Below are 26,352 nucleotides of genomic sequence, written 5' to 3'. Positions count from 1 at the left end.
ATCATAAGAATATTTTTTGATGCTTAAAGAAACAGATTGAAATGAATGTTCCAGACCGCGTTCAGGTCATTAAGCTGTGAAAATGTCGAAGCAATTAGGGTCTTATAATCAAAGTTTAACGAGACGTCTGAGTTAACACTTTTCATTATCGGTGCACTACCTGAAATGTATTTGAAAATTTTTTTGCTGCTTCTTCCATGCCAACTGAAATATATTCCACCACTTGTGTCTTGCTCTGGAGAGACTCAACTCCTGAAAAGAAGGAACAGTTGTTTTTCTACTCCTCTCCTCTCTCCATCATTTTTTTTGGATGAACAATCTCTACCTCCTCCCAAGATAAATGGAAGCAAACTAGGTTTAAACATTTAAAAAGATATAAAGGTTTATTAAATGAATCCAGATTTGACAGATTTTACATAAATTAAACAGCAATAAAATTTTACTAGGGTTTATGTACAGATCACAGTGATTTTCATTGTGCAATGAGGGCTGACTTTGTAACTTTGAACAGTACTTATACATGTGAGCTACAATAAGCAACCAGCAACAAACAAGTTAACCTCGCAAGTCTAGCAGTACAAACTGATTATGCAGCACACAAATGTCTGCTATCACTATTACTACTTACTACACAATAGAGTATTTATAAAGCAGTCGAGGTTTGCCATAGAAAAGTGCAAAACATGGAAAGTCTGTACACAGTACAGTACAAAACGGAATCATGCTACAGTCATTGAAAGCTGAAAAATAATTCTATAGCGTAGGAAGCACTGCATCACAACTCTTCTGACTGGCAAAGCAGATTGGCTGAGGAACAGCCATATTTTAATTGCTTTCAAAACTGCAAAATCCCTGTTCATCCATTTAAACATAGTTTAGTACCTATATTTTGATCAATTAACAATGACTTTCTACAGTGGAAGATCACATTAGTTAAAGCTCAGTAGCACACATATTCATTGATAAGCTAATTTACAGGAAAATCTACAGCATGTTCTCCATTGAAATCATGAAGCATTTTTATCATTTGGTTACAAGGCAATTAAGTTTACAATGCACGTTTATCACTTAAAACCTCAAATTGGGCAATTAAAAAATATATATATAAAACTCAAAAATAAAGGTTGTTTCTAATGTTTAACATTCTTGTTCACCGAAGCAGAATACCAAAGGCCTATGAGCTCTTGCAAGAAAACAGTCCTTATGCAACAGTCTATATGCAAAAACACATGTTAACAGAAGCAACCATAATAAAATGAACTTCAGAGAATACAATATTTGAACAGAAAATAAAAAAGTGTTCTAGTCTGTTTAAAGAAAACATAAATCCAGAGTCCTTAGTGCAGTGTGTATCTGGGGACTTCTGTGTGAGCACTCAGACAGAGCTATGTTAGTGAGTCCTAGCAAAGACTTAAAATAAAACAGATTAACTTGTGCAAATAAATAAAACGGGCAGGTAGTAACAGCTGACTATGTTGAAGACTGTAGAGAAAATAAGTGATCACTTAAAATAATGCTTCAAAAATGTGGTTTTTTTTTTTGTAAGGGATTTTAACTAAAAAAATTTGAAAGTTTTGTACTAGAAAGCATATTGACGAGGTCAGTAGTTAGGCATATGTACACATGGCTCTGGAAACAATGTAAAGTCAATGGATTACCATTATTAGTAAGATTGTATTCGTTCTTTAGTCTCTATCGTAATGAGTGTCAGTGCATCCACTGCCAGCAATGGATAAGATTCATAAAAAGAAAATCCACTCTCTCCTGTTGTTCAAGCATTCAAAACTTCTAACCACCAATGTGGCAATTAGTCAAACGTCAAAACTTCATTTCCTCAGCTTTGAAGACTTAAACACAGTGCAGTTTTTAAATTTGAAAAAAAAAATAATTATATTTAGCACACTTGCTTGTTGCAATATGTACCTTTTTAAATAAGAAATTGGTTTTGTAGTACTCAGATTCCATAAAATACTGTAAGCTTAAGCATAAAAAAACCCCACTTGAACTGTGCTTGTTCCCCGTAGATAAAGTCTTACTTACTGTGGTTTATGTGCTTCAGTTTTTCCAATTGATTTGGAATAATTAGATACAAATACAGTGGACAAGATTCATTTTTTTCAAGAGAATAAGGTATTTTTACCAGGTTGAAATGATAATTTTCTACGAGTTTTCCTGTATTTCATTATACATTCCTACACAGTATTTACTGAGTGGTAGCTGGGGCCACCAACTTGTGGGACTTGCATCTTCAAGATGACTGATGTTTCAGAATTAGCACTTTGAAGTATCCTAATTTTGTTACACTTTGTGCATTTTTGCAAAAAGTTATGCAATCTCTTAAAGTTAGACTTGCTTTATGAAGAAATAGATCTAGATGATCTTTCTTTATGAAGAAATAACCTAGAAATTGCAAGTTCTCAAAAGTACTTCTGTACTGCTTAGAGCTAAATGAAAGAAAACAGAAGTCACTTTTCCACAAGGAGACACCAGCTGCAGATCTGTCATGAAATTATAAACATGGTAATTCCATTAGTGATTACCAGAATGTCTACTTTGTAAGCATTCAGGATTTAGGTCAGAAAATCTTTGGCCTACACTTCTTATGGCATTTCAGATCAAAAATGTGGAAAGCATTTTGTGGGAGAAACTCTCTGTACAATCTACTTGAACAGCTTAATGTCGAGCCATCAGTCATAGTAGTGGAACTCCAGTAAGCCAATGTGCTTTCAAAAAAAATATTTTTGGTCTAAATATCGTAATTTCATTAAAAGTTATCTAAAACCACAACATCTGAAAGAATGTATTTACTTCGGAAATCAAAGCACTTCAAAATCAATTCCTCTATATTAACACAAGTATCACAACATGTAACATGGAAAAAAAACCTTAAAAAAAACCCTGACTTGTATACAATCTTCCTTCATGTTTATGTGTATTCACATACACATATGCATACATATGCACACACTGGTATTTGGTGCTACTTAAAATGAAGCAGTATTGCAAATAATTCCTAAATACAGTGTACTCAAGCTGCTAGAAAGCTGTTAGTACAGGATGAAAAAAGGAGACTCCTTACATCTCAGGTTTGAACTCTGTACATATGGAATTCCTGGCAGCAGAGACTTTAGGACATTTCCAAAAGCAGGAGTAGAAAAATTAGGCTCTAATATATATTCAGTCTTTCCTCTGATATTCTGAAGTGCCAAGCATTCAATAACAACTATTCCAATAATGAAAAAAGTCTGTCATGGCTCATGCTTTACATTTGGAGAAGAGAGCAAGCTTGAGAGAGAACAACTCCGTAAGAGCCAGTTAGAGCCCTTTTATCAGTTTGCACTGAATTGCATATTTACAGAGAGTCTGCATGTGAGGAATCTCGTCTCAGACACACTCAATATCCTGGTTTGTAAAGAGACATCACTGCGACACAACTTCATAAACTAGCCATTAAGATGCATCTTAATCAACAAGAAAACATGCCCTTGTCTTTCTGCTTTCAAGTACTATGGTTGCAAGTGTGAGGCATTGGAAATTCTAGGTATAAATCTTTTTTAAAACGTAATTATTTTTATTTTTACAAAGAATTATAAAATGTATATAAGATGATGAAAAACTTATCCTTTTAAGATTTTTATTCCTAGAGAACTTCTTGAAAAACATTATTTGAAAAATAAAAATCATAGACTCTGCAAAGTACAAAAATTTACATCTTTGCACAGTTCCTGTGCTTTAGTTGTATTGTATTCATTATATACATATATACTAATTTGTGCTTTTAATTACACAAGTTTAGTATAAACTTATAAAATTAAGTCTATGAGTTAACTATGCAAAAAGGATCTGGGAATAGCAGGAAACTTAACTAACCCATAAGTTAAAAAAAAAAAATTCTAAAATATACCACTTTAGTGAGTCTACTTTAGAGTAGACTATCAATATTACAATTCACTAAAGTAATGTTAAATGTTTACAGCAAAAAAATTGTTCTTGCCTGCCTCCAACTCTTTAGATATTTGCTGTATACCAATATGCATGTCTGAATGCAGTTTGATTCTTATCCACAAATAAAGTCTTCATTTACGTATGAACTCCATCTTTCTTCAGATCTGCTCTTAGCACTTCAATTTCCTTCCAGTTTCTGAGACAAAAGAATAATGAAAGAGGAACAAAATACAACATGGAGCATGTGAATGGAATGACAAGTATCAATCTATCACAGTTACAAGACAGAATCCAGGGTACAGAATTAATCTGACAATCTTATTCCTCTAAGTAAAGTCTTCATTCTTAATAAAAATCTCGTTATCAAGAACAATCACATTTCATTATCTGTCAAATCAATCTAGATATTTCCTTTTAACACACTATTTAAAAGTTTTAAGGACAGAAGGACTTAAGTCTATGCGAAAAACTCTTCATCACTGTAGAACAGTAAAGCCTGTGAGATAAATTACCTTTGTCATTCTGTAAGCCTGCTTTACAATATTTTATTTCAACTGTTTACTTTATACTATCTACTACCATGATTCATGTTGGTTTTACGAGCTGTAAGGAAGTATTAATCACTTTTATGTATCAGAAGAATTCTGATAATTTCTGCATATGGCTCACACTCACAGACCTGCAATGTTTTGAAGAGGACTCCCGACATTTGGACATACCTCATCCACCGTAATGTCGCATTCAGAAGTTCTTGAAAATTTCTAGATCTTTAGGAGGTACTGGAGGTGTCTTGTTCCAGTCATCTTCAGGATAAGCTTCAAAATTGGAAGTATCCCCATCATTGGATACTTTCGGTACTATGGGAGGCTAGTCAGAACAAGTACAACACAAAACGTTAGTAGTTTCCTCCATGAGCTCCTCTCCATCATATTAAAGCAGAAATTCTGTAAAAGACTTATAAATATGTACTCATTTTGTTTAATCAAAGCTCACTTTTTTCACTAATAATGAGTGGCATGAGAGAGAAGCTTGCAGCGAAAGAGACGTTCCAACGCTTTGTCTATACTGGAGTTCAATGCTGTGGTTAAATGACACAATACAGATAACTACTTTATTTAGCACTCAAGTTCTAGCTGCTTTGCAAACTGAAGGTAACTACCCCAAGAGATGACTGCAACTAAGCTTCCAGACACTTGCCATTACACTATAATCTGCCACTCTCCCTCTTCACTCCTCCCCTCTCCCATGGCCCATGAGCAAACAGGAATGTCATCACATTAGGTTCCTTTCAACTAAGAATGGGTCTTGATAGCAGTGTGGGTAGCTGCTTTCTAATTGAAGGGAAAAAAGCCTCCTCTTCTCTTCATTGCTTTGCAATAGATTGATTGCTTTTAAGAGGGTTGAAAATTACTAACTTTGGTATGCCTCACACCACCTACTATGCTTTTTCCTAGCCTAGCTATAAATTCAAGCAGGTAAAGAAATTGCTGCACTTCAAAAAGTCACTTCACAAGGATGTCTCTAAAAGTATCTTAATTCAAATGCATCTTTTTAAGGAAACTTGGAGGTGCCAAGAGAAGTATCTGTTTGCTGTTTCTTTCCTCAGAGGATCCTTTGGATTTCTACTATTGCCCAGCTTTCCAACACCTGCAGTTTTGTCTCATATCTAGCATCGAGATTACTCTGCCCTTCTTGCCACACACTATGAGATAAAGCTACTTTCTGGAACATTTCATTAATTCCAGTGGTTACCCTGGAAAGTGCAAAACCCTTTTCTTCTCTCAAGGGACATGCATCTCTCTATCCCCTTCTCAGTAACAGAGAGTTTAACTATTTTCATGAGTCCAACAAAACACTTCAGGATGAGAAAATCTTACAGATGATCAGCAAACTGGCTAATAACAGTCGTAACACAGACGTAACTCTGAAGTACAGCAAAACATTATTCTGCATCTCCTCAAACAGATCAAAGCCTGGCTTCCGCTAGCTCTGAGAGCTCATCTGATCTTTTGAGACAATGCCATCAGCAGGTTTTCAATGGGAAAGAAAAGGTTGTGAGGGAGAGTACTGCTAAGCTTCAGCCAAAAGCAAAGTCCCACTTTTGCAACGTGGCAGTCACAGCATACTGCCCAGCTGCTTAAGAAAACGTGCAGAATCTGATCTGCTCCAGAGACCTATCTGCTCCACTGTGCACAATGCCTGGTACCCCCACGTCCCTGTAAGCATTTCAGCAGGAAAATCAGTTTTGTGAAGTGACACACAAAAATGGGAAAACGGGGTGGGGGTGGTGGGGGGAAGAGAGAAAGCAAAATCCTCCATTTCAGATTAACAAGATTTTCTCTCTGTCGTTAGTATTATTTGTATAATTCTGATATTTAAGATCTTATCAGGACTGTGAATCAATGTTTCATTTGTACAACAGGCCAATTTATACTGTAAGAAACAGGGAAAATGGAGCACTGTATCCATTATTTTGTATTTTCAATCTCTTCATCAGTATGAAATAGAGCAAGATTGTGAAAACTAATTGTGAAGAATATAGTTGCCTCTAGAAATAACAACGTAAATTTCTGACCCAATTCACATTCTTGCTCTGAAGTATTATTAAGCAGCATCTCATCTTCTGAGAGCTTAGTGTAGCCAGTACAAAACTTCAGAAAAAAGTTTTGAATTCATAATAATCTGCATGCCACAGTGACTCTTGGCTGTTTGTTCGTTGTTTTGTTTTTGTTCTGTGTTGTTTCTTTGGTTTGTTGTTGGTTTTGTTTTTTTTTTTAACAAAAATGTAACACAAAGGATGGTTGGACCTGAGACTTTTGATTTGTACCTCTAACATTCAGTTTTTAATGCTACTTTTTTGTTATTTATTTGCTAATACAGTAGGCTATCATAAACTTCAGAGCTGAATTATTAACCAGTTTGTGTTCTTCATGGATTTGCATGACCAGAATTTACAGTAAATAATTTGAAAAATGGGACTTCATTACAATAGATCTACATAAAACATCAGAGTGTAATAATCGTTAAAAATCTCCAAACCCACACACTTAGAACAATGTAAACTTTTTTTAAGAAAAAAGTCACCTATAGTTTTGTATTAAGATGTTGTCTACAAGAACACATCAAGAACATTTTCATCTCTTATCTATTTTGCAAGAACTCAATTTAAGATATCTAGCCAGAAATTAATTATAAGAAACCAATGCTAAGAAAGAAAAACCGAATATTTAATTGGTATTTGATTGACTACATATGGCAACCTATGTTAGTGAAAATCATTGCTATAAGAAATCGTACTAGTTAGAAATCTGAAAAAGAATGAAGGTAGTTTTACTTCCAAAGGACTTTAAAAAGCATTTTGCAGCATGGATAGCTTTTGCAAACATCTGCCCTCATATAATACTAGAATCCAGTGCTGTTAAAAAGCATGTTAGAATTACATTCATAAATCCTTCTCTCTCACCTTCCCTATTCCTCCTATTCCATATGCTTTACATTTTATTAAAGCGTTTACCTGAATTGAACTTGGCACAAAAATTTAAAGCCCAAAGTAAAATACTTCCACAGATATAAGGGGAAGAGGGGAGGGGGTGCAGGCGGAAATCAACAAACCACCAATATCCTCCCATCCTCCCAAACAAGTAGTTACTTACAAAAGCCTAAAACTGAAAATTAAATATTGTATTAACCAATCAACTTCAGCAAAACAAAGCAAGAATTTATTTTAGACATTTCATATATAGATAAAAATGCAATTTAACATTCACATAATTAATTCTGCAGTGTAAAAGGATAAAAATGCATGTAGTTATAGATGCGTGCGTTTATACACATACGAACACACAGATGCAACAGGCAACAAAACCTCAACAGATCAGCTTAAATGAACAATGTTGCGATGTCCTATATGGTATTTTGCAGAACATACCTTCAGTCTCCTTTGAGGTACAGCGTCCCAATCTATAGACCTGAACCATCGATGTCTCTTCACATCATCTGCTCCGTTCTTTAAAGAAAAAAATCAAAATAAGTATTTAGTAAGTTATTTGTATGTCAAACCATCTATTTCATAAGCACTGTGGTATCAAGGCAGACTAATGGTCTGTCTAACCTTTTTTCTTTTCTCAGGTGATAGTCATTAAAAGATTCTACAGGATAAATTCATAGCGTTATTCCCCTAGCAGATCCTGAGTTCCAGCAATAAGATCCAAATTTCTTTTTTATTTTTTAGCAGCATTCTTCTGACACAAGGGAGATTAAGAATAGGCTTTAAAATACCCACAAAACCATTCACTGAAGTTCTATTCACCTCTGTTTTCTCCAGCACTTTAGAGAGTGCCTCTTATTCAGATATACTTTCTAATTCTTACGCTAATAAAAGAAAACAACTGAGAGCTGACGGTGTCTTAAATAAAAATCATGCAAAGCACGTAGTTCTATCAAGTATTACAGATGTTTAGTACAGACAAAAAGAGGTTCTCGGTACCATTACAAAAGTATATACATAAAACCAGTTGTTTTCATTTTAGATACATGGATAAAGGCGTATTTGTCTTGTAATGATTATTCTCTCTGGGCTGACTGTTTTGATTACATAAATAAAGAATGAAAATGTCTTTTTTTTTTTTCTCTTTTCTTTTCCCCAGGCTGAAGCTTGGTTCAATCACAGACTCAAGGCATTAAGCACTGGGGAAAAACAGTTGGTTCTCTGTTTCAGGTTTGATCACAGCACAGTTTTAATGCACAGCACTCAAGCTCATATCACATGCAGCTCCATGGAATGAAACATACCATACATTTGGCTTTTTTCAGATATACATGGAGTTGGACTATCCATGCTCATATCCAAAGAGGCAACCAGCAGAGTACCCTCAAAAGCAGATCTGACTGAATGCTTCACCAGAAAATGCCCAATGGGATTTGAATCTTTTTAAACAAACTGTTATTATGAAAAAGGATCAGAGTTAAGATTGACCTATGGCTCCCACCTCAAATCCTGTTTCTAATTAGAACTATTTTTCATTTTGACATTTTAGCCAACTGTAGGGAAAGACCTCAAAACAAAACAAAACAACCACGGAGAAAAAAAAAAAAAAAAGTCAGCCAAACACCTTTCCCAAAACCCATGTTTGAATAAACTAAGGTTTGCTTTTGTTTTAGTTTTCCTTCAAAACTGTCAAAAGATATAAATTTTTTCAGTGGTCAATAACTTTCTAAATGTTCAGTTTATAAAAGTTTGGTTTTAATCCTCTTGCTGCCCGTCTGAAAACTGCAAAGAATTCTGAAAGATAAGAAAAACATTTATTTTCTTACCAGTCTAAGTTTGTGCCATAAAAGGCTCTGAAAAGGAACTTCAGACAGCAGGTTCGAGCATTTATACTTACATTGGTACGTTCAAGGAACCTGGATGACCGTGCATCTTTTACCTACTTCACCTATGTGCAACATAAATTGTGTTTTGTGTAAAAAAGTAAACCTCTAACGTCCTATGCCCAGGGAAATGGAAATTTCAGCTGCCTCTGAAGAATTAAAACACTACACAAGCTAATTCAGGTATCTGCAACACCGTAACAACAATAAGTCATCAATGAATATAGGAGTCACTTATCCTGCCAGAAGGGTAAACAAAACTACACTGAGTTTTGTGCAGTGCTTTGGCTAGCTTGTTGAAATACCTGAGTTAGTTCACATGCAGCTAACTTCTCACTGCACTACCAACCAAAGCTACTGCACAGCTGCAGAATCAACATCATCTTGGCATTACAAGTAGTACCACATCAGAACGTGTCACTGAATTCACAGGGTTGCTTTGCATTCCTCCTTGACATATGACAGATACAGATGTATTTCTGAGGTAAGGTGGAATGCTACCTGAGGCATGTGAGTATATTTCTGACTAGTAAGCTACTGCCTTCAGAAGTCTGTTCAGAATAATTCTTCGTGGAAGACTATTTGATTGTGCTTAATCAGCCCCACCACAAAACTACCAGGACAATAACCAAACATCATGGTACTACAAAAAACTCTATACTCTTTAAAGTAATTTTTAAGCTTCAAATTCGATTAGTGCTTGTTTAGGAATTAAACAACTCCAAAGAAAGAAGCAAATCAGTCCGTACCCTGCCCTACAGGATGCAGTACCATGCTGCTGTAAGTCTTCAAATTAACCAGTAAACAGGTAGAGGTTCTTTTGTTTTCCTTTTTTTTTTTTCTTTTTTTTGGTGGCAGGGAGGTGGAAAAACTGTCATGAAGGGTAGCATTAATCCAGACAATAGGAGTACGATTTCCAGAAATACAGAGTTAAACTTTACATTTAGGATTGTACAACCAAAGTAATGTATAAGAAAATGTATTTCGATTCCGTGCTCATAAAAACAAAAGCCATAGAAGAGCTGTTCTCCATCTTTGCTATAGAATTGTTTCAACCTTGTGCTATGTTCTGCATTACACCTAACATTTCATACTGACCTTCATATTTCCTAATCGTCTTGTCCTGTCAACCACAAGCAGCTTCTTAATAAGGTCTCTGCAGTAAAGAAAACATGTTCTCTGTTAAACAAAAGTAATTTATATCTGACTGTCATACAAATGTTACAGCATATGAGCATACTTCTCTTTGACTAGCTAATACTGTGTGCAATTTACCCATTCGTTTCCTTCATATTTTAGAACACTTAAGAGTGAATGATAAAGAGGAATAACCTGTTCTAAAACCAACTCACAGAATTCTTGCAAATAAACTACTTTAATAGCAAAGTACTTTCAATATTAAGCACCAAAAAACTCTGACATAAATCGAGTATCACAATTTACTTAGTTAGCTTGATTACTTACAAGTTGAAAGTCAAATCTGGCTTCACATTTCTATAAGCAGCTATTTTCTATCTCAAAAACTATTTTGCTAATTATTTTTAGAATAATAGCATTCTGTTCTCCTTGCACAATGTACCACAGACAGGAAAGAAAAAAAACTTTAGTCACTCTTTTGTTTCTACAGCCTCAAATAGTCTTGAGAGATGCTACACTGCACGAAATCCTGAGGATCTACAGAGTATGGTTAATTCTAATTTTTAACTTTGCAGAAGGTTTAAAAAAACACCCAACAGCTTTATTTATAGAAAATAATGCAAACATATTAATGACACATGTGCCTCTCTAAAACCCTAACTGTAACATCTACTATTCCAAAACAAAAACAGAATTCTGTCACCCATCCTTGAAATCATAAAAGCATATGCACAAAGAATATATGAACTGAGAGTGAATGTGCTACACTGTTTGAAAAGCTGTTGCATTTGGCAGGAATACAGTTCTAAAATTCAACTGGAAAAATATTCAATTGCCGGATAAAAGGAGAACAAAAAAGTCAAGCTAGAAAGCGATTTTTAAAACTCCCATGATCATTCCAGCCAATCAATATTGGGATTAGACTAGATCATGTGACTAAATCATTTATCTCTCTAATGAAAAGAAATCCAGAAACCCAGAACAAGATTCACAGGTTATGTAGCCAAAGATAAATGACAGAGTTCCTTAATCCTATATAACCAGAAAATATTCAGCGGATCATTCTTGGCTTGCTTCAAAAATAATCTTAGATAAGCACATTTAAGAGATGAGCTTGCTCAGTGATACTGTATTGTCACTAAAGATGAAGACATTTGCTGCATTCAATAGAACATCCATTAAACTGAACCAAGTAGTAGAAAGTTTAGTGCTTCTTTTTTACATAGTTTCTAAAGAATAATTTAGAAATGAGCATGTCAAAGTCAATCCAATAGATGTGGCTGCTGTAGAATTTCATTCACCAAATACATACATCAGGGTCTTTCCAGACTAATAATTATTAAACAGCTGTAAGCACTAATGTTTTGTTTGGTATTTTCCAAAACTGCCTTTGCAAAAACAAACAAACAAAAATATAAAGAAATAACTTAAAAACTCATTAATGGCCAAAGAAAGAGGTGGAGCATAATTAACAGTTATGTTTTATCAGAAACGAAGTAACACAAAACTCTGCTGACAGTCTTATTTGGGAATTTCTAGTTAGTTAATTTATTATCATCATCATAGCAGAAGCTGCTCCTCAGAAGAGATCTGAACTAATGGTCAAATATGTCAAGGACTTCATGTATACAGGACAAAGGACGTGGACATCTGAACAAATTTCAAGGTAGCTAACAAAAGGGACACAGTAGAGAGCAACATGAAGAGATGTACTCAGGCCAGAAGCAACAGCACTTATACAAGACACAGAGCAGTTATACAGCACAGTAAGAGACAGTGAACATCATGCAGCAGAAGGGAAAGCAAAAGTGGTACCAATTCAAAGGGTAAAAAGTGCAGGAGGGTGATAGGGGGTAGGCAGGTAGGAAAACATCAACCAGTAAATTTAGCCAGTACACCTAGACAGAAAAGTTTTCCCAAAGTTCAAAAAGGAAAATAGTTTTGCTGCCTAAGAGCTGAGAGTTGAAGTTCAATTGTTAAAAACACGGTATAGAACTAATACTTCAGAAAGCCTGGACGTGACGGGACCCAAGATAGTCTTCTAAGATACTAATTGGTAAGGAAGAAGAAAGAGAAAGCAAATGAGATACAAATAAGTTAAGAAGCAGACTGTCGTCTTAGGACAAAACAACCTTGGTGCTTGCTATAAGCTAATGGTGCAGAGATATCAAAGACTACCCAGTTCTGCATGTTGTGGTTTAAAAAAAAAAAGGAAGAGGAGTTGACAGAACAAGAGAGAGAGATACTACGCTACAACCCACTGCAGAAAGCAGGTGAAGCCACATAAATGAATGAGATGACCCAAAACCAAGGTGCCAAAGGAGGAAAGCCCAAGCTATAATCCTATAGGACCCGTTAAAGGCAGGAGTGTAAAGGGAATGAACTGCCAAGCACACACTGAAAGAACACCTGGGTAAGAAAAGCTGGGAAAGAGGTGTATCAATAACTACGTTGATTAACAAATCTTACAATTCATTGACAGTCACATCTAAACTGAAGAGCAAAACCTTCATAATCCCTAACATTCTGTGATATGCATGCTTACTGCCATAACCAGGAAATTTCACAGCATCTTACGGATAGTAGAAATCAGTGTTGTCTGTGAATGTTGAGTCCAAACAAAAGCTAACAGCATCTATACTTTTAAATGCTTTCACCATGTTACAAAGGTTGCTAATGATAATAACCTAATTTGAGCTGTTCATCTTCTGGTCACACTGTTATACTCTAGTGCACACAATACTCTGAGAAATTCAGTTTTCTCTCTGTTAGGAAGACCAGACAATGAGACTACACTAAATTGGAAACATCGAGATAGTAAGGGAAAACTCTGTTAAGAACAGACATAAATATGAGACACTAATCAGCCTAAGGTGATGCAGACATGCTTGATTCAGTGCACCTGATGATTCAATAGAGGCTTAAAAAAATCCTCCTTAAATAGTTATTTTTGCAGAACTCATAAAAGTTCAGAGAAAGTTGGGCAGATTTCATTAGATTTGCCATACAACATTTTATCTATTTACCTAGCAGTGACAGTAAGCAAGTGCCATGTCTAAGTTCACTTTTTCAGAACACCTTGAAAGATTAACCTGGGAATGTAAGAATACCTTCCTGTGCTTTCTCACTCAATCATCTCTGCTCCTGAGGAGAAACTTCCATTTTTAAAATTGCTCTTCCTCTGTTCTAATGTTTACTAACAATTACCTAAATTACGAAATTTTTAAATAGGGAAAAAAGCATTTCATCTGTGACACACCTGTAACAACTGCAAAATACTTTGAATAAAATGCATACATGCATATATCACATTGCATATCGAACTGGGGCTCTGCTATCAGAAGTGCAAGCCAATTAAACTGGAACTTGTAAGTATCAGAAAATTCATTCAAGCAGTTATGCTGCGAGTGACTTAACTGGTACATATGCATGCAAAGGAACAGTTTAGTGTCCGCTTCCTGCTCTCCTAATTTTTATTCATTACTAAATAGCTATTAATTAGCTATTAATATTAGCTATTAATACTAAATTACTCTTTATCCTCTTTTCTTCCTTTCATGCACCAACGTGGTACCAATGAGCTTTGTACAAGATGGAAAAGCATTTAATATTCAAAAACATGCAGAAAAGTAAGAGAGGTAGATACCATCTTACAACCATATCTCCAGCTTGAAGTCTACCAAACAGATAAGTCTACTTATTGACTGCAAGAGTAAACGTAATCTAAAATATTTTTCAACACAGTGTTTTAGAAAATTAAAATCTAGTATCTGGTCTTCTACAAAGATCCTTTAGAAATAGTGGTCAGGAGGTGTCTAGAATATAAAAGACAGTGCTTGGAGTCATGGACTTACTTTACATATAAATCCAAATGCCTTGGGAAATCTATTTTGCCAGCAAGAATCTTCTGATATATACCAAATGGATTGTCATCAAAAAATGGAGGAAACCTATTTTAATAGAGCAAATTTTTAGAGATTAGAAAAAGGATTTCTAAAAGCCTTATAAACAATATTACGTTACAGCAATTCCCCTCAGAAATGACTGGTTATATAGTTCATTTTGGTAGGGCATCATCAAACAATCACTAACTTGAAGAATAACTTAAGGCTGCTATTGCAAAACAGAAAACATTTTTGTATGCAGCACACTGAACACAGAATTAAAATTGAAGAGATATTTTTGTTACATTAACACAGTAAAAATATCAACTATGAAACATATTTTCAGTATTAAAGTAAAAAATACTTTGCCTTTATCTATAAAACCCAAGGGCATACTTTCTAAAACGGCATTACCATTTTTGATCTTGTCCTGCAACTGCAGGCACACCCTTATTCGCTAGTTTCTATCTGAAGTGTCAAAGGACTCTCATATGAATAGATTGTACAGTTCAGTTATTTATTGTATTTCTTGAATTCCAATATATGTTTTGTTAGAGAAGGCTTGGAAGAGACAGACTGTTCAGAACCTGAAATTGTCTCAAAGTGCATCTGTCTTTCTGCGTTGGACAGATAAGGTACTTATTTCATAATCTTCTTGAGATGATCAGTAAATCAAAATGCAATTAAAATTCTACACTTACTGTTCTCTAAAAAGTTCTTCATGAAGTAACAAGTTAACAGAGACTACTTCTTGTTTTACAGCTACAGCGAGAACTGAGAGAATTTTCTGTCGTGCTTCCTTTTCTAGTATAACACATACCCTGATTACTGCAAAAAGCTCAGAGTATGTGCACATCAGCACAGGTGATACAAGCAGCTTAGCCCAAATGCCAACAGGTTTTCAGAGCAGCAGTCACCTTTTTAGGAGTTACCACAGGAAACCTTTTAGGGTAATGGAGTAACTGACCATTCAATCACTAATCTTAGTCCCCACTTTGACTTCTGTAACACGACCAAAGCATCCCTTCTCCTGCTATGCTTCTGGCTCAAAACCCCTACTGAATAGAAAAAAGGGATTTTGATATCAATCATATTAATAACGTCCAACCACTATTAAGGTCCAACATTTAAACTGTTTTTACATCTCTCTAACATTTTATAATCACTTCCTAAGAGAACTTAACTGTGTGCACGCACACACACAAATATAGTGCTGGTGGCTTTGGAAATCATTGGTAGCATAAACAAGGGTGAAAACAACATTTCTTCATTTCACATTCTTTCCTTAATTTTATGTTACTCAAGCTAGATTACGCCTCAACGAGTACTATACATTATTTCCATTACACAAGTGTTTTCAGAAGTACCAATTTCTTCATTATTCAGCTGATTGTCAAGTGGATTACCATTTCCTTTGAAATACTCTAATATTCAGTCAAAAATTAAAAAAAAAAACCAAAACAAAACACCAAAAAACACCAAATTCCATCAGAAGAGTAAAATAAAGCTGTCTGTACACGTAAGGTGATACTATAAAGCACAGAAAAACTATCTGGTTAAGGAAAGACTGAAGAACATTTGTTACTATTGTTTAGGAAGTCAGAGTAGTTTCATGATGAAAAACTGAACCGTCTCAGCTACAAAGAAACTGAAAAATATAAGAATCTCAGGGAGAAATATTCGTACTTTTATACATTCCTGCTTTGACACTAAAGAACAAGAAAAATGTGATAGATATTTAATATGCATAAAATTTTCCCACACCAGAGAGACTATCATATAAAGGTTCATTTTTAGTAAGGCATCATTATGTCCTTCACATTCTCCAAAGCAAGTTGACAAACAGCATACTCAGTTTCCAATGTTGTATTTGTTATTACATATTACAATCTATAAATGCATAAAGCAATTAGAATCAGACTTTGTAATGATGTATTACAAAGGTACCAGCTGCAGTAAGCAGACTGATACGAAATGCAGGGTTTTTTCCTCCATCTCCAAACATTCTGTACACTACTGAGATGTGAAATCAAGAATATGTATATGTTTTAACATATTTACGTATGTTTAAATTGCTCTTTGCTTTCCCACTTTGAAAATCCAAAATTACTATATCTAGAATTCTTGAGAGAAATTTAAATCACACTTGGCTATATAATAGCTTAATGGCAATACTGTCTAAAGTGCATTTGAACTGTATACAAAATGATAACAGCTTTGAAAGATTACATAGTTTTCTTATGAACAAACTAAATAACTTGACTTTGATACTACTTACAAATGTCAATCTACAACACAGCATTGATTTTAGACCAAACAACACAAGTGCTGAGCTGGAAGGTACCTAATAAATCAACAAAAACCCCCTTGGAGTTTCAGATTGCCTTCACGCAATAACAAACAGCTGCCTTTTTTCCACCAACTGAAAAGAAGCTAAAAAAAAAACCCCAAAAAAACTCTATATATGGGACAACAGCTGCAAACCATTCCTTTAGCTATCTGATGCATTAATATGGCACTGACATTGGTCTCAAAGATATATCTCAAAGATAACAGATAGTTTTAGCACTGAAGAAGAGTTGTAAAACTTCACGGGAAAACACACAGGTCTGAGAATATGAAACCATAGACAGGAGCCATTAGTTACCTAAAATGACAGGCCAGCACATCATATATGACCACCAAAGCAGAAACGGAAAACACAAAGCCCTCATTAAATGAGAAAATTCAGTTAGCTACATGTCTGATGACAGTACAATTATTACCTAACATATCCAACGTAAAGTAACAAACATATTTTCTTCTGTGGTAGATTGTAACAGAACACATTTACTCAAAATAAATAGATCTTTCAACTCTTTCTATTGACAGTTTATTTAGCCTGTTAATGTTACTCATCTGTTCTGTAAAGGTGTCTCCTCATCTTTGGTTCTCCCTGTTCTTTCCCCTTCCTGTATTTTACTATCTTAAACCTAAATGGGACTTTACCTTAAATCTAGTATGTGCAGAACTAGAATTCCACAGGTCTCTAGAGATTAAGTTAGAGAAATAAGACACTGCAGAACAGGAAAAGTGTGGTTTTGTTTGTTTGTTTTGAGAGATACCATTTCCCTGCACACACATCTACTCTTTCTTTTCAATTGCTTTTGGGGTTCAGAGAGAGTAACTTCAGGAAATAACTACCAAATGTCTTAAGTCATTCACTGGCAGACAATAACTTAGTCTTGAAGTCAGGTTTTGTTCACCACCTTATTTCTTAAATCTTCTTCAAATTTCAAGGGATAAAGTTACCTAGGTCTGATTTTGCATTAATAGCTTTGATAGTAAATATCAAGCCAAATCTTGAGTTGGTGACGAAAAGTGTTTTAAAATTCTACTGCCAACAACAGTGAAAAGCTGATAAAATGCTAAAAGCATATGCAATATGTGACAACCTGCCCTCTCAAAGAAAGCACACACAAGCCACAATCCCTGCCCCCCTCAGCTCCCCAAGCTCAAGAATCTTAAAAATCCTAAGCAAGTAAGTAGTATCAATCTACATCTGCCCCCCCCCCCCCCCCCCAAAAAAGAATAACAAACAACAACCAACCAACCAAAAAAACCCCACCATAAAACCTTCAAACAAACAAAAATTAACATAAAACATAAATTAACAAAATTAACTTGGGCAGAGTCTCTATCCCAGCTTTGGACAGGGACTCCATCCAAACATTGAAGAATAAAAAGAAGGATCCAATCATTATGAAGAGCATACCCACACAAATACTATAGTAAAAAGAGTTACGAAATCAGTTGCAGTAGACAGCTGCTCTGTCAATCAGCCTATGTAAGATCTCAGTTGCCTTTTAAAAATGTGTAATTTATCTCTCTTGCTTAAGTGTCTCTACAGCCAAAGTGTTTATGTTAAGCTTGGGGGAATCCAGATGTCATCACTCGAGCCAGATAGTTTCAGGACATAAAAGATCCTATATAGCAATGATTGCAGCTGCTCCCTTTTTTAATGAAGAATATATACCAGTCATACTTCAGTGCCCTGCAGTCTTGAGGTCTCTGGCTCCAGAGATGAAACCTTGCTTGACTATCACCTTTAGTCAGATGCTAACTTTGGAAACCACATTTCTATTACTGCTGTAGTGGAATCTTGTCAACATCTTGCAAGGCACAGAAAGGAAAAACACCCCACGCCCACTTACACTGAGACTACACAGACCAAATAGATTAGCAGAAAGGTAAATCACTCTGACTGCAGCACTTGCGCTAACATTACAGCACCAGACACTTTTATCTACTGTTTTCACGCTGTCTAGGACTAAGATTTGTGGCAACAATGCTGCTCGGAATCTCTTGCTCCTTTCAACCCTCCGAGAAGGACTCCCTTGACCAACTTGGGCTGCTTACCCTTACAGAGAGGGGTGGAAGAAAGGTGAAGCCTGGTCTCTGTGCACATCAGTTAGCCAAGCCTGTCTGGGTCAGTAGGGAACTACTAGTACATTCTTAGGCCTTTTTTCTGTCCAGAAATTGCCTTGAGATTCAAAGTAAATGCATATGCAACTCTTCAGGACATGAAGAAAGCAAGCAGTGGGCAGCAATGTTGTTCTGGGATAAAGTTTTAATGCTGTTATTGGGTGAACTTCTTCACTGCAAACAGAGGTGATGGATTGGAGCTATGAAGCAATCATCAACCAGGGGAACCATCTGCTCGTGCAACCTGACGAGCTTGTCCAAACATCAGAAAAGTCAAAGCTACCCTGAACTGACAGTGTTGTCTACAGAAAAGGAAGAATAAATCCAAGCAAGGACGTTTTTGTTCCGACTTCAGTCTGCGGGGCTGCAGATCCAAAAACAGAAGGCCATGAGGCAACCTGACGCACGCTCCGGGAGCCAAGGGCACAGAGCACACCGGGCCTGCTACCGAAAAGACGAAACTAACAACTGGGAAACTAGAACTGATGAAATACACTGTTTCTTCTGAAGTTATGAACGAATGCCTTGCTTTCAGCTGCATTTGTTCTACTGCACCAACCATGGCAAAACTGATCTTTCAAAATTCCCACTTCTTTTGTTTTGGCAAGTACCTTCAAAAGATATAGCCAAGACAAAAAATAAGGAAAAACATATGGATGCCTTGTTCAGTACACAAGCAGAATTTCATATTCTCCCTCAACTGGTTATTTATTTCATTGAAAATAGTATTTCTTTTTTGAAAAAAGAGCAAATTAAGACAATTACTTTTATCTACCTAATACTGAAAGCCAGAAACTATTACATTAATGCCAGAAAGTCTCTCTTCAGTTTGAATTTGTATCTTTTGGAAACATTGCTTATCAAGCAAATTCCAAACCATCAAAAGTAGCATTTGAGCAAACAAATTTCCAAATAAGACCTTTTAAGCTTTCCTCTGCTCTTTTTAATTTGCTTTAAAAAAAAAAAGTGCTCAGTAGTAATACAAGCTGTACTAATAAAAGTCTTCCTACTTTACTTGCCACTACGCATTTTTACAGATTAAACCTCCCACTGCAAATATTATTTCACTTTGCCAGAAACTAATTACAGAAGCTTCAAAGAAAGCTGGTAGCCCTCTTCTATCACCATTTAAATATAAAGGATTTTATGTATAAAAATCTAAACTTTAACAAAACCTGAACTTCCAAAACAGATAAGGAAAAGAGCAGCTGTTAAAAAAAAAAACTTAAGTAAAAAAACCCAAACAAAACAACAAATGAATCCAACAAATCCAAAAACCTAAGAAACCCCTAGTGATAGATGTTCTTTTATACAATTTCCTAACTTCTAACTTCTCTCTTCAGAGGCAGAAACAAAACCAGTATATCAATAATAAACTTAGCCCAAATTTAGTATTCTGAATATCAAAAACAGAACTACTAAAGAATCCTGTATCACGTAATATTGCTGTGATATAGTAATCATTATCACTTACCCTGACAACATCTCAAATATAAGAATTCCTAGGGCCCACCAATCCACAGCTCTTCCATGGCCTTTGCTTTGTATAACTTCTGGTGCAAGGTACTCAGGAGTGCCACAGAGCGTCCACGTCCTGGGAGGAAAATGAGAAAAAAAAAAAACCACACAAAACGAAAAACAAAACCAGACTGAAGTGAAACTGAAATAACAGTAATACAAAAAAAAAAAAAAAATCAAAAGCACACATAGAAAGTACCCAACATATACCTATGTGTTTATTGTATATAGGGAAAAAGAGAGAAAAGAGAGACCTCCAAAAAGATCTATAAAGACTGCTTTGATGATGTTCCCCAATTATCCCGTAACAGAGATATATGGAAATTCAGAAATTTCTTGGATGCAGGAAACATCTGTGCATTGAGTTTCCCAACTGCTGGTGTGGTACTCTACCCATTATTAACAATGGTTTTCACCCTGTAAGCTGCAGATCCTGGGAATTCATGGTCTACTACTGACAGGCCCAGAAAAGGCAAGATCATTGGCATTTTCCAGCAAAAGTAAAAAATTTTGTTTAGAAAAAACAAAGTGAGAGGGGTATATAACAAATCAGTAGCTTAAATCAGTAAACAGCTGCAGACCTAAGTAAGATTCTTTTTACAATCTAAATAGCATTTTTCAAATAGTATTCCAATGTCATCTGCCATCGCTTCCACAATATCCATTAAAAGGAAAACATCTGTATTTTTAATTATTTAAAATATTTACAAGGTGTAGTTACGCAAGTGTAAGATATGTAAGTAATACTATTTTTTATATATTTTAATGTCATTTTTAGTCATAGCTTTTTTCATATAAGCTCAGGATATAAAAGTGTTATATTGCTACCTAATTGAAATGTGCATTTCAAATTTCAATGTACATTTCATACACTAATGAAATAATATGAAGCTAAGCAGTTAATGTTTACAAAGATCAAATTACAATTTGAAACTAAGAATATTCCAAAACCCTTTCTTTCAGAAATGTGAACTCTTATTTGTAAAAATACCAATATGGAATTTGCTTCGCATCACTATCTTATGTTTAAATACATACTAGAGAAAAAAATACGTGCTTTCATTCTGAATAAGTTACACTTCCCTGATCACAAGGCAGAAAATGAAACTTTGAAAAAGTGCTCACCAATTCAAGAGAGGATGAAATAACAGCACAGAAAAGAAAAAAAAGTATATTGCATTTTACAAAAGTTCTAGTAAGAAACGACAAAGAATACAGTCAGAAAATTAATGGTCACTGCATATGATTTCTAACTTGCAGCAAGAGAAGCTCTTAATTGTTTTATTTGTTAAGTGCGGGAAGAATCTTCTCCAATCAAACTGGTAATACGGTCCTGAACATATGCATTAAGATGAATAGCAATCATCTTTAGAAGTAATACATACTCCCTTCAACTTGTAGTTTTTCCTATTGTTCTGCTAAACTTAACAAACCTTCTTTTCCTTTACCATACATGGATATTCGAGATGTACCTTATGGAATCTCAAGACCGTCAAGACTTTTTTTTTTAAAGATTAAATAATACATTTTTTCTGAGATTGCAGAATTATTTTAAAGTGATATTTTGGCTGTTTTTTCTTGTTTTCCGTTTGTTTGGTTAGTTTCTTTAAGCCTTAGCCTTGTTTCATATAAATCCTTAAGATCAAGGAAGAGGAGTTGTACAGTCAGTCAAGACTTTAAATGTACAGAGTTGAATTTCTTTAAGCTTGATTTTAATATCACAAAAGCTAAATTACTCTAGCTAAACCGTCAGTAAATTACTCTAGCTAAACCATCAGAATGTGTTAGACACACCACACACCCAAGCACTCCACAGTTCTTGAAACTATGTTCATTAGTGTAGAGAATACATCTTTAATTTTCATCATAAAAGAGTGGCATAATTTTTATTGCTAGAAAATACAAACTCTCATTTTCCAAATCGAGTATACTCAAGAAATTTCTTAACATACAGCACTGTTTTACACACTGCTGCCATCTAGCAGCTGCCTAGATCAGCACTAGGTAATTAAGACAAACAGCAAAGCTTTCTTGCCTTTTAAAACAAAATATTCCACTCTCTCCCAAATTAAAAAGCTGTATTACAATCCATGGTATGAATTTTTATTCATACCGATTTAGCCAGCTCTGCAAACAAAGCAGCTGCCAGTTTTACTGTATTTGGGAAGTAGAGCTGTACAAATAAAGCAAACAGAGAAAGCACATTCATTTTAATGTATGAGCCAGTCAGCTTGCAGGACAATGCCCCACAACAGTCATCCTTTCCTTCCCAAAAATTGCCAATGCTATCCATGTATAAATTCAGCAGAGATGCAGTCTTTGGCGGTTTTCATCGCTTATCAAGGTCATTTAGATTACCAAAAAAAAAAAAAAAAAAAAAATATTCAGTCTAACACTGGACCATGACTTCCAGAACCCACATAATTTCCTAGTGACAATGTAAATAAATTGACCCTCACTTAAGGGTGAGGTTAATAACAGGATCTTTTTTATTCAAGCAAAAGGAAAACCACAAGTTAAGGAAAGGATGACATAACCTGCAGTATCCTACCTGCACTAGGAAATAAAATTTATTACCACCAGTAGGTCATCTACTTCTCTTAATTTCAATCAAATTTATATTTACTAACTACACAAAAACTCGAAGGAAGCTCAAATTGTTTGTCAAGCTGTGTATTACTGCCATAAGATCATGATTTGTATCTCCTCTTTTGTTGGTCATGAAATAAACTATTTAATATTTTGGAAAAAGCATCAAGTAAATTCTATATAAAGATCAAATTGTCTCAAGTGTTGGGTTTTTTTTAGCATTACTATGTCATGACTGTTGCATGTTTATTTGAAACTCCAGATCATCCTTCTGAAGGTAAGTTATAAAGTAGAATAATAAGAATAGACTGTTTCCTTCAAACTGCAACAAAAAGTCCACTGCTCTGGGTTTTCAAGATAAAAGCTGAAAAAAAGGTAAACTATAGTTGATAAGGTTGAATACATAGCTTTAAAACACGAAAACAAAACAAAGAATCTACTCTGGTCACAAAGATAAGGTATAAAATACTATTTGTGGGACTTGTTAAGAGTATTATTTGAAGAAGTCTCAATGGTTAACGTATTTTAGCGTTCCACATCATTCAGCATCCACACCTCTTAAGTGCCTGACAGGCTTCTCGCATACAAGCCCGAGATTAACAAAAACATCCTTTTTGGTGTTCTCTTCTAGAACTTTCTCCATAATTATATTCAGTGGAGATTGCTTTGTTTCCAATCCACAAAAGTTTGTTCTGCAAGACATTCTTGCTTCGACAGTGACACAGAGTAGACTGCAAACAAGACTTGCTGCGCCTTGTTTTGTTTTTCTTCTCAATTCACTCTGCAGAACAGTCAGGAGGCACATCCAGCTTAAGCAACAGTGCAGAAGTATCCCCAGTATCTTAAAGGTTAATCTCAAGTTTCCAGGAAGATTTTCATAGTTTAAAATTTTTTGACAAGAATGTAAACTGAACAAACTAAAATTAACAGTGAATAACATTTATCAGAAAAAAAAAAAACAAAACTAAACCCACGAAAGTCCTAACTTTACCTAAAACTTTCATAACATTGAGTGAAATCTGTGCACAAAAAAAAACAAACAAACGAACAAAAAACACCACAAGTGAGAAAGATCGGAAAAATGTTTAATGGAGATATTATGCCAAAAAAATGGTATATGCTTTCCAGAAAAAGAAAGGTCTAAAACATAATGGCTATGAAGTTCAAAGTAAATCCTTTCTACATCCTTCAGGTAACAATCCTTGACTATTTTTAGAAGTACTCTACAACCTAAAAGGGAAGAAGAATAAACTGAAGGACAGATCAACACAGAATAGAAGGAGACAAGAAAACCTCATCTCTTTCCTCTTTCTCTAGAAAAAAAAACATAACAATCAAACCCTTCAGAAAATTTACTAATAAGAAGGTAAATGTGCAGGCTGCATCCCACTGTGGAAACATGAGCTACAAGCCAGGCACTCTCCCTAAAGAGCAGCTTAATCGTAGATGTGAAAGGGTGAAGTGTTCACCATTTCACACATGGTAATGGCCAGAAAGGACAATGTGTACAGAAAAATCTCATTTAAGCAACTACGGAATTATTCATGGGAAGTGTAGCTGTATGGAAGATTTTCTGCAGACCATATTTTATTTTACATATCATGTCCTCCATTCTATAGGAACATATTAGTTGGCCCTAAGTGACAGGCTTCCTCACAGCTGTTTGAAAAACATACATACTTAGTGTTTTATTTTCACAATTCATATACACGCTATATATATATGTGCATATGTATATGTATATATACATACACACATAAGGGTTACGTGTACAGACATTTGCCATGCATAAAAATGACAAAACGTCTCCTGTACTTTTGATCAAATAGACTATGAAACAAAATAACCTACTGGAGTGCATTAGTGGATAAATTGCTCACAACTGTGTATTTTTACAGTGACAAAAACAGCTCTGTGAAAATGACTACAGATAGTGGGGAAAATATTACGCAGTTACAAAAAAAAAAAAAAAACACCAAAAATGCAAACTACCAAAACCAAACCAGACTTGTATATGTAACTACCTGTGTTCTAACTGATAAAGTCCTTGCTCCTCCCAACTTTATGTTCTGTACTTTCTATTATCCGTTGTATATTCATAAGTGGATCAGCTAGGAACATAAACTACTATAGTGTCTGTGATTCAATTCGATACAAATGGATCAACTTCACTGCTCCCCAGGCAATACAAGACACAAAAAAAAACAATTAAAACAGTAGTGATAACTTGTTTTAATGTCCTGAAATGTATTTTGACAAATTCCCTCTTACAGATTCACCTTCCAGATTGAAAAATATACTTTGATGTAAACTATCACCTTATTTAATGAAGAGTTACTTATGAATTGTGCCTTAAACCCACAGAAATTCAAATTAAGGACAACCACTAAGTGGCAGTATCTACATGTAAAAAGTAAGTCTTCAGAATTTGCATGAAAATGTCTTATAAAGAGATCTTCCTACTTTCTTACATGGAAGTAGCCTTACGTCTTCCTGCAAAAAGTTATTTTGATTTAAAAACAAAATATTAAGAAAAAAAAAGCCAACATTTGTAGATCTATCTGCTTGCTCACTGGAAACTGAATTCATTCAAACATGCTGATATTGAAACACTGTGGTTTTGAAAGAGACTTTCAGAGCTCAAGGGTCTGAAACCAGCATATTTATTTGCTGCCTACTACTATTCCGTGCCAAGGCAACCCAGTACCGCGAGCACATAACCTGTAGGGAAGCAACCTTTATGACCTCCATAATACGATCTGATCTGTCCTGTTTGACTTTACTTCATTAAGAGATCCATTAAGAGTAGCTTCCTCAGATTATCTTCTTTTCAAATGGATCTTGTGGAATTTCCTCTCCACACCGCACTGTTGCAAAAGCAGCATCAGACAGACAGGTAAACAGATGAATGAAGAGGACCAGCATCTGTGTAAGCCGAACTCGCTTACTAGGCTGCCTCGGCTAGAACAATCAGATATATTCTCCCTTAAGAGGCAGCCCGAGGGAATAATACCAAACCTTGTAACACCGCTTAGACAGCCTACTTTTTTCCTCCCTTTTTTTCGAACCCCATTGACAGCTCTTGCCTCCTTTTAAGAACATGTAATATAATCTTGGAAGAGCAGTTCAAATTGAGGCAAGAGAGAAATCACTGGGGAAAAAAAAAAAAAATCTCTGCATTATCAAAAAGTTTACACATACTAGTAAAACAGACATAAGGCTGACAATATTGTAGAACTTACAGTTAAATAAATCACGCCTGCTGAAGCTGGCCTTATTATTTCTGTCTAGATTTTGCAGTTTCATTTTAGCAACAGGCTAGTGAAAACATACTATCCATTTTTAAAATGTTATTTCTACACTTCAAAAATCTCTCTTAAAGGAAAGCATAGGAAACATGAGTTACAAAACATTTAGCAACTCAACCTGTATGGAGGATTAATGT

The 26,352-nt window shown here is 35.1% G+C and overlaps 1 protein-coding gene across 1 annotated transcript in view; it reads right to left on the bottom strand.

Moving 5' to 3' along the window:
- Window positions 1-3,940: 3,940 nt before the first annotated feature.
- The window catches only part of PRKX (protein kinase cAMP-dependent X-linked catalytic subunit), a 57,012-nt gene continuing 34,600 nt past the window's right edge, over window positions 3,941-26,352 (bottom strand). The window contains exons 4-9 of the mRNA XM_086609593.1: window positions 20,275-20,394; window positions 14,307-14,402; window positions 10,414-10,471; window positions 7,874-7,951; window positions 4,665-4,812; window positions 3,941-4,141 (exon numbers count right to left, since the gene is read on the bottom strand). Coding sequence (XP_086465719.1) covers window positions 4,687-4,812; window positions 7,874-7,951; window positions 10,414-10,471; window positions 14,307-14,402; window positions 20,275-20,394 — 478 coding nt within the window. The 3' untranslated portion in view covers window positions 3,941-4,141; window positions 4,665-4,686. The remainder of the gene's footprint in view (window positions 4,142-4,664; window positions 4,813-7,873; window positions 7,952-10,413; window positions 10,472-14,306; window positions 14,403-20,274; window positions 20,395-26,352) is intronic.

The sequence above is a fragment of the Tauraco erythrolophus genome, chromosome 1 (genome assembly GCF_009769465.1).
Source record: "Tauraco erythrolophus isolate bTauEry1 chromosome 1, bTauEry1.pri, whole genome shotgun sequence".
Classification (NCBI taxonomy): domain Eukaryota; kingdom Metazoa; phylum Chordata; class Aves; order Musophagiformes; family Musophagidae; genus Tauraco; species Tauraco erythrolophus.
This window is presented reverse-complemented; position numbering and strand designations above follow the sequence as displayed.